The sequence below is a fragment of the Mauremys mutica genome, unplaced genomic scaffold (genome assembly GCF_020497125.1).
Source record: "Mauremys mutica isolate MM-2020 ecotype Southern unplaced genomic scaffold, ASM2049712v1 001465F_np12_obj, whole genome shotgun sequence".
Classification (NCBI taxonomy): Eukaryota; Metazoa; Chordata; order Testudines; family Geoemydidae; genus Mauremys; species Mauremys mutica.
Genome location: NW_025423209.1, coordinates 32,159 through 41,260, shown reverse-complemented (window position 1 = coordinate 41,260; position 9,102 = coordinate 32,159). Strand labels below are relative to the sequence as shown.

The 9,102-nt window shown below is 53.9% G+C and overlaps 1 protein-coding gene across 1 annotated transcript; it reads right to left on the bottom strand.

Moving 5' to 3' along the window:
• Window positions 1-125: 125 nt before the first annotated feature.
• On the bottom strand, window positions 126-8,389 carry LOC123358125 (proto-oncogene vav-like). Its single transcript, XM_045000867.1, has 8 exons — window positions 8,071-8,389; window positions 7,344-7,439; window positions 6,420-6,488; window positions 5,028-5,131; window positions 3,178-3,277; window positions 2,340-2,499; window positions 1,612-1,680; window positions 126-176 (listed from the first exon to the last, which is right to left on the bottom strand). The coding sequence occupies exons 1-6, from the start codon at window positions 8,113-8,115 to the stop codon at window positions 2,392-2,394; spliced, it is 522 nt and encodes a 173-aa protein (XP_044856802.1). The 5' UTR covers window positions 8,116-8,389; the 3' UTR covers window positions 126-176; window positions 1,612-1,680; window positions 2,340-2,391.
• Window positions 8,390-9,102: the final 713 nt, after the last annotated feature.

The window sequence follows — 9,102 nt, the reverse complement described above, 5'->3', positions numbered from 1 at the left end:
AGGAATAAACAGACAATGACGAAGGGAAAAAGAAAGGAAGAGACCGACGGAAGCAGCAAAGGACAGTAGCTGTGGCCCAGGGACTCAACCAGTTTCTCTATGGAGAGCTGGAAGTTGGTGATCCATTTCAGGGTCTCATTGTCTCTCTTGATCTCGTTCACGCACTGTGCCAGGTCCTAAGGGATGGAGGGTGGAGGAACACAATGACCACTTGGTCAGTACCAGCTGTGCCTGAGGGTGTGATCCATGGCTGGGTTTTCCCTTCAGGGGCATTCGCTGCTGGGGACACGGCCATCTAATGTCTGCCCATTAAAAAGGGGGGTTTCCTTGGGGCAGAGTGACATCCCTTGCTGGCAAAGGGGGCGCCAGACCCCTGCATTACTGCTCTGCCCCACCGCCACCCAATGGGGTGTACTGAATAGCCCCAGTGCAGTATCCCAGTAGCACCCCTCCCGACTGCCTGCTCCAGCCCCAGCTTCCCCACCCGACAAGCCCCCCCACTCCACAGCCCCTAGCCCACAAACCCCCACCACTCCCCTCAGCACCAGCCTCCCCACCCGACAAGACCTCAACCTTTCAGCACCAGCACTAGCTCCTCCACTCCCCAGCTCACGGCGCCAAAAGCAACATATATTTGTTACATTATATTTATTCTAGTGTATTTATTTAGGCTTAGCAGATTTTTTTTGAATTTTAACTGAGACTATCAAAGTGTATTTAATGTTTGTAGCTTTAAATTTTCACCGGTGCGCGAACTTCTGGGTTTTAAGCATTTTTTCCCCTATTTTTATTGGTTTAAATGTTCACACTTAGGGATAATTACGAGGTGCTCAGACAAGGAGGTACTGACAGCGGATTCACAACCTGTGAACATCACCCGTCGCATACACAAAGTAAATACCCTCCAACCAACAAATCAGCCCTGTTTTCACTAGCCATTCGCTAGTCCAGTGGTTCTCAACCGGGGGTCCGCAGCCCCCTGGGGGTCCACAAGCCCTTTCAGGGTGGCCCGCAGAGCCCCGCCACTGAAACCCAGTGCCCCAAGCCCCGGCACCCCCCGCGGGGCTGAAACATTGAGGGAACACAAGGGTGTTGCCTCCCAAACTGCAGTACCTTACCCAGAGTGGGGTAGTCCTGGGGGCAGCTTCACCCACCCCACCTCCTCCTCTCCCTCAGCCCCCACCCTCTGGCCAGATTGCTAGGCAGGAAGGCAGCGCGGGGCAGCTGCTCCTCTGGCTGGTGGTGCCATGGAGTGGGCAGCTGTGGCATTCTCCCATCCGCCTCTGGCGCTTGGGGTTGCGTCTGCTCCTCAGCTCCCAGCCTCCTTTGACTGCTCACGCAGCCGGTCAGAGCTGCCCAGGCAGAGCCCTCTAGAAGCAGCCACCGGCTCCAGCCCCAGACAGGTGGGTGACCTGATGAGATAAGTCAGGAGGGGGACTCCCTCCCTGGACCCCGCTGTGCAGAGCTGGCCCGAGCCCTGCCAGCCCTTGTTCCCCCACAATAGAAGTCAAACTACCCCTATGCCCGGAGGCCCCCCAACCAAAACATTGAGAAACCCTCATGACTGTCCTGAAAGTTGACAGCACCCGGGAGACGCAGAGCCGGCCTCACCCGCATGGCATCCAGCGCCAGCCGCAAGTTCTCCTTTTCTGACGGCTCCACCGTATGTTTCACCAGCTCCTGGAGAGAGGAAATAAACCGGGATGCATTTTGACCGACTCAAAGGCATTTCTGGCTCCTCCAGCAGAGGGTGCCAGGGTTCCCCAGCTCCCCAGAGCGAAGCATCATGGGGCAGAGCCAGGAGCCCATATAGTGCTGGGTGCTGTACGTTATTTATTAGATATATTACGGTAGCACCTAGGTGCTCCAGTTATGGCCCAGGACATACGTCCTGTACAAACAAAGAGAACATAAAGACGGCTCCTGCCCCGAAGAGCAGACTTTCTAGTCGGAAGTTGACGCCGGGCTTCGATGGAAGAGCCAGTCAGACCCAGCTGGTACTGAGGGGGATTAAACCAAGCCGAACACCTGCAGGTTTTGTTTTTTTCCAATGGTGGTCATTGTTCTGCCTATTTTATACAGGGAAACTGAGGCACAGAGAGGGGAAAGGACTTGCCCATGGTCACACAGCAGGCCAATGGTACAGCCAGGAACAGAACCCAGGAGTCTTGAACCCCAGCCTACCCCCCACTTTACCCCACAAGACCCCACTCCCCTCCCTGAGCTGAAAATAGAACCCAGGTGTCCTGACTCCCAATCCATGACCCTTCTGCACAGACCACCCCCCATTGACCAGGGTCCTTCGTGCCCATCCCCAGCTTACAGCCGAGGGGCCGTACCTGCAGGAGCAGATGGTATTTCAGCACCCGTTGCATGGGCACCATCAGCAGGTCACGCAGGGTGAAGCGCCCATTGTTGGCTCGCTGGGAGCATTCCTACACAACAGGAGTGCAGGACAGTCCAGCGTTGGCAGGGGGAGATGCTCAGTGTGCTGAGGGCCTGGCCAGAAGGACCCACAAAGACTAGGGCCAATCCTATGTGATGGGACCCTCATAGTGCCCCAGCTAGCTCCTGTGTGAGCCAGGACTCTGGAACCCATCCACCCCATGACACCACGGAACCTTCTGCCGCGCCCTCCGAAACCCCCAACCCCGCACCTCCTGCCGCGCCCTCCGAGCCCCCTGCACATCCTGCCGCACCCTCTGAGCCCCCATTCCCGCACCTCCTGCCGCGCCCTCCGAGCCCCCTGCACATCCTGCCGCACCCTCTGAGCCCCCGTTCCCGCACCTCCTGCTGCGCCCTCCGAGCCCCCTGCACATCCTGCCGCACCCTCTGAGCCCCCGTTCCCGCACCTCCTGCTGCGCCCTCCGAGCCCCCCCGACCCTGCACCTCCTGCTGCGCCCCCTGAGCCCCCTGAACCCATGGAACCACCTGCCGTGCCCTCTGAGCCCCCCGACCCCGCACCTCCTGCTGTGCCCTCCGAGCCCCCTGGCCCCATAACACCTCCCACCAGACCTCTGAACCCCCCTGTCCCTGGCACATCTGTCATGTCCTTTGATATCCCCATTCTATTCCAGCTTAGGGGGTTCCCGTTAGCACGGAGGGACATGGGGGGTGGGGCTATAGTTAGACGATGGATGGGGAGTGGCTAGGATGATACAGAACCATGGCCCTGACCTCCAGCTTCATCCTCACGTCCATGCTGGAACCAGCCACTTGGTCCAGACACCGGATGGCGGCTTCCACCTGACTGCAGTATCTGCCATAGAGCAGGAACCTGGGAGGACAAAGGGGAGTATGGCCGTGAGCCGGGGGAGGGGAGAGAGAGCTGGAATGTGGCCCTGGCCAAGTCTGGAAAGAACCCTTCACTTGTCTTCTTCCTGTCTCCACCCACAGCCAAGGGGAGGGAGGGAGGGAGGGAGGGAGAAAGGTGGGAACTCGGGAAGGAGGTGCTGGGAGCCCCGTATCCTAAGAACATAAGAACATAAGAAAGGCCGTACCGGGTCAGACCAAAGGTCCATCTAGCCCAGTATCTGTCTACCGACAGTGGCCAATGCCAGGTGCCCCTGAGGGAGTGAACCTAACAGGCAGTGATCAAGTGATCTCTCTCCTGCCATCCATCTCCATCCTCTGACGAACAGAGGCTAGGGACACCATTCTTACCCATCCTGGCTAATAGCCATTTATGGACTTAGCCACCATGAATTTATCCAGTCCCCTTTTAAACATTGTTATAGTCCTAGCCTTCACAACCTCCTCAGGTAAGGAGTTCCACAAGTTGACTGTGCGATGCGTGAAGAAGAACTTCCTTTTATTTGTTTTAAACCTGCTGCCTATTAATTTCATTTGGTGACCCCTAGTTCTTGTATTATGGGAATAAGTAAGTAACTTTTCCTTATTCACTTTCTCAACATCACTCATGATTTTATATACCTCTATCATGTCCCCCCTTAGTCTTCTCTTTTCCAAACTGAAGAGTCCTAGCCTCTTTAATCTTTCCTCATATGGGACCCTCTCTAAACCCCTAATCATTTTAGTTGCTCTTTTCTGAACCTTTTCTAGTGCTAGAATATCTTTTTTGAGGTGAGGAGACCACATCTGTACACAGTATTCGAGATGTGGGCGTACCATGGATTTATATAAGGGCAATAATATATTCTCAGTCTTATTCTCTATCCCCTTTTTAATGATTCCTAACATCCTGTTTGCTTTTTTGACCGCCTCTGCACACTGCGTGGACATCTTCAGAGAACTATCCACGATAACTCCAAGATCTTTTTCCTGACTCGTTGTAGCTAAATTAGCCCTCATCATGTTGTATGTATAGTTGGGGTTATTTTTTCCAATGTGCATTTCTTTACATTTATCCACATTAAATTTCATTTGCCATTTTGTTGCCCAATCACTTAGTTTTGTGAGATCTTTTTGAAGTTCTTCACAATCTGCTTTGGTCTTAACTATCTTGAGTAGTTTAGTATCATCTGCAAACTTGGCCACCTCACTGTTTACCCCTTTCTCCAGATCATTTATGAATAAATTGAATAGGATTGGTCCTAGGCCTGACCCTTGGGGAACACCACTAGTTACCCCTCTCCATTCTGAGAATTTACCATTAATTCCTACCCTTTGTTCCCTGTCCTTTAATCCTGGGAACGGAGAGTTGAGGACACAGGGACCAGCTGTGCCCTGACTTCCTGGTCCCACCTCCGCTCTCCGAGTGCAAAGAGAGCTCCCACGAGGTGGTCTTAGCTTTCTTGCTCAGCAAGGGGAACCATGGGGGCAGGGAATACAGAAGTGGGGAGAGGGCAGTGGTGAGAAGGGGGCATCTCCACAGATTCTTCTAGACACTGAGCTCTCGGGGCAGGAAGCAGAAAGGGGAACCGACCCTCACCCCAACAAGACGGTCTGGGTCAAGGGGGACGCAGAAGAACATGTGGCTTCAGAGCAAGTGACCCCACTAGGGGAAGCTCCTCCACCCCTCCCCAAGGGTTCTTCTCCCCACCCTCACCTTTCCGGACAAGCCTCACCTTTCCTTGTACTTGATAAAGACCTGGTAGAGGTTCTGGGCATTGCTGAAGGACAGGACGTTCTTCAGGTCATCCAAGAAGAATCGATGCACCTTCACGAGGTCCTAGGAGCGTGTTGGGGGGGAGGTGGGGGGAAATCAGCTCAGAGCAACTCAACCTGCCACAACTAGCTCAGTCACCAGCTATGGGCTGTACAGAAACATCACGTGCACCACAAGTCCCATGCTGGAGTCCCAGGGGAGGCAGACTTAGATCTAGACCCCAGGATTAGACTGTGGAACCGCCGGGGACATGTGCTTCCTGGGCTAACACCTGATGTGAAATTTGCCCAGTCCCCACTTATGGAGCAGGAACCCATTGTACTGGGTGCTGTACACTCTGTACAGAACAAAAATATCAGTGGGGCCAGATTGCCAGCGAGTGCGGCCCCATTGGAGTCAATGGACCAGACTCTTCAGCTGGTGTTAATAGGATTCCCCTTGTTCTAACAACTAGGTCTCACTCGTATCCAGAAATAGAACCCAGGAGTCCTGACTAACAATCCATCTTGATCTAACCCGTAGACCAGACTCCTTCCTAGAGCCAGGAATAAAACCCAGGAGTTCTGACTACTAAGCTAGCTCGTCCTAATCAGCAGGCCACGCTCCCCTACCAGAGCCTTTTAATTCTAGGAACCTACCCATGACCTACTGCAGGAGATAGGGTGACATTCATAACTACCCCTGCATGGATTGCCAGTGAAATTTGGATCCAGGGCCTTCAACACAGGCTGCTGCCTTTTGAGATAAAGGAGCAACTCTATCTGCTGCTAGCAGTAGCAGGTTGTTATCCACTTTGTGGAACAGCCACTGGAATGGGGGGATATATAGCACACACTGAACTTCTGGGTCACACAATCAGGGGCGGCTCTAGGCACCAGCGAAACAAGCTGGTGCCTAGGGCGGCAAAATCTAGGGGGCGTCCCCTGCGGCCGCGGGGGACGGCAGGCCGGGCCGGCGGACCTGCCGCAGTGATGCCTGCGGGAGGTCCACCGGAGCCCCGGGACGACTGGACCTGCCGCAGGCATGACTGTGGAGGGGGCGCTCGTCCCGCGGCTCGGCTGGACCTCCCGCAGGCATGACTGCGGCAGCTCAAGCGGAGCCGCCGGACCCGCGAACCGTCCGGAACCGTCCGCAGCCGCGGGAGGTCCAGCCGAGCCACGCGGGACCAGCGGTCCCTCTGCAGTCATGCCCGCGGGAGGTCCGCTGCTCCCGCGGCTCCGGGGCGCCTCCCGGGCATGACTGCTTGGGGCGGCCAAAAACGTAGAGCCGCCCCTGCACGCAATTCCCCTGGGTTTCCAGGCAGGAGCTTAGTTCGAGTCAGGAGAGGTATATGAAGAAGAGATCAACTTACCTCGATGTTGATGAAAATGTTCTTCATGTCCTCGGGCTTTAGAAATCTCTGCAGGGGCTTCATAAAGTGCTGCAAACACACAACGGGGAGTCGTCACGCAGGGCAGACCTGTCTGAATCCCACGGCTCAGGGGCCGGATTCCACAGACAAACCCTGGCTGGATTTTCATGGAACAGACCTAAGGGGGCAGGGGTTGCTGGGACTGCAGATGGGGTAGTGGGCAAGGAAACAGCATTGTCATTTAAAGGGGCCACCTTCCTGGAGAGGGTAAACCATGTGCCTCTGTGATTCAGGGGTTCAAGGTCAAATGTGTATGCTGATGGCTGAAGGTTAACGTGGTCCAGGAGTTAAAGCTTCGTTCAATCCAAAGTTAAAGTGAGCTCAATCTATTCAGCTCAACAAAGAAAAAGTTAAGGGGTGATGTGATTATGGCCAATAACTACTGACATGGGAAACAAATAGTAGAGAACAGGCTCTTCTGTCTAGCAGAGAAAGGTCTAACGTGATCCAATGGCTGGAAGTTGAAGCTAAACAAATTCAGACTGGAAACAAGGCGTACATTTTTAACAGGGAGGGTAATTAACCATTGAAACAGCTGGCCAAAGGTTTCACCAGGATTCTCCCATCACTTTTCAAATCAAAATTGGATGTTTTTGTAAAAAATCTACTCTAGGAATTATTTTTTAGGAAGTTCTTTGGCTCTGACCCTCTTTCATGCCAACCTGGCCTTTTCAAGGGTGTTCTCCCAGCTCCTGCCACCCACGCAGCCCTCCCATTAAGGGGCAGGGGAAGCCAAACTGAGATGAGCCCCTTGTTCACCATGTCATACCTTTGCCTATGTCACCAGGGGAACGGTCCGCACCCCCCAGCTGGCCGAGTGGCCAGCAGAGATGGCAGGACCGGTGGGCCGCCCACCTGCCGTACCTGGTAGATGGATTCTAGTGTATCTGTGTACTTCTCCTCCGTCTGTCTGATTTCTTGAAGGCAGCAGTTCCGCTTATCCAGCTCTGTCATCTTCTGCTGCAGGAAGACACATTGCAGATTCTTGACATTCAGTAACCTTAACCCCGGGGACCAGATGCCCAGCTGGAGACCCCACGACCCTCCCCAAGCTAGTAATCGAACCCAGGGGCCAAAACTCAACGCCCCCTTTACTCTAACCACTAGACTCCAGCTCTCTTCCCAACCTGCGAACAAAACCCAGGAGTGCTGACTCCCTCTCCTCTCTGCTCTTCCCCCTGGACCCCACTGTTGTGTTTTTGGTTGTCATGGTTTTGTTACTATGGCAGCTGAGTTAGAATATTAGGGGATAGCTCAGCCGGTTTCAGCCGGCTGAGTGAGCTCTCTGTATCTGTAAATAAAATGGCAATTTTGTAAGCTGTCTGCTCTCTGGCCTCAAGTGATTGCTTCCTAAACCGGCTGCCCCCAAGGATATAACAACCACTAGCTTGCCAAGGGCTTCCAAGGACCTCATGTAGAGTGACTGAAACCAGAAAAGAAGGAGTGAGGCTCAGCACAGATCATTTGTGTGTGTGGGCTGGGGAAAGCTAACCATAACCTTGCCAGAGAGGCCATGTGTGACTGCCATCACCCAGTGCCTGCTGGGCAGAAATACAGTGGATGGTGCCGGAGGAGAATTGTTGTCACGTACTTGTATATGCAGAGCATCCTTTGCTGTCCCGTCTTCCTCTTTCATCTTCTCCAAGGGAGGAAGGGGAAATAAACTTTTGAAGCACTGACCAAGGAGCTCACGGTTTTCCTCCACGGTCAGAGATGGTTTGAGCTTGCTGGCAGAAGAAAGATAGAGAGAAAAGTCATGTATTAGACTCAGTACCACCTCCAAGTAAAAGAAATGGGTCCAATGACTAGAGATTGTCCCAATCTAGAACCCCAAGTGCAAACAACCCTTCACTTTGCACCTCTATTAAGTATTGGCTCCTCTAGAAGTAAAGCTAAAACTTCAAATCTCCTTTTAGAGAAACCCACAAGCTTTCTCCCCCCTGCCAGCTAGCCAGACACCTCCCTCCCCATCTGAACTCTGCTCCATTGTACTGCATGCTCCACAACCTCCAATCTTGTGTCTTTCGAGCACAAACCCCCAAATGGACACATTCAAATCCTTAAGAACTGAAGTCCTGCTGGTGAGCAGCATGTGAGCCACAGGGCCACCCAGAGGATTCAGGGGGCCTGGGGTCTTCGGCACGGGGAATTGCCGCCGAAGGCCCAGCACTTCGGCGGTGGGTCCCGGGGCGAAAGTTCCCCCCGCCGCCGAATTGCTGCCGAAGACTGGGCCCCCGTGAGAGTTTTCCAGGACCCCCGGAGTGAAGGACCCCACTCCAGGGGCCCTGAAAAAACTCTCGTGGGGGCCCCTGCAGGGCCCGGGACCTGGGGCAAATTGCCCCATTTCCTCCCCCCGGGCGGCCCTGGTGAGCCAAACTCTGCAGGCATTAGACTGCTCCCAACCTGACTTTCATGAATTAACAAATAAGAAGGCATCACAGTGCCAGGAAATATGGCAGAAAATAGCCTACCTCAGATGTCCAATGGCAAGAACTGCCTGGTAGCGAACTGGAGATGGCAGGGAATCCAGTGGTTCCGTCAGTGATTTCCCTACACCCCCCTGAATTTTCCCAACCCCCCCCTAGTTTTGTGAGCTAGTTACATACCAATTTAGTGACTGTTT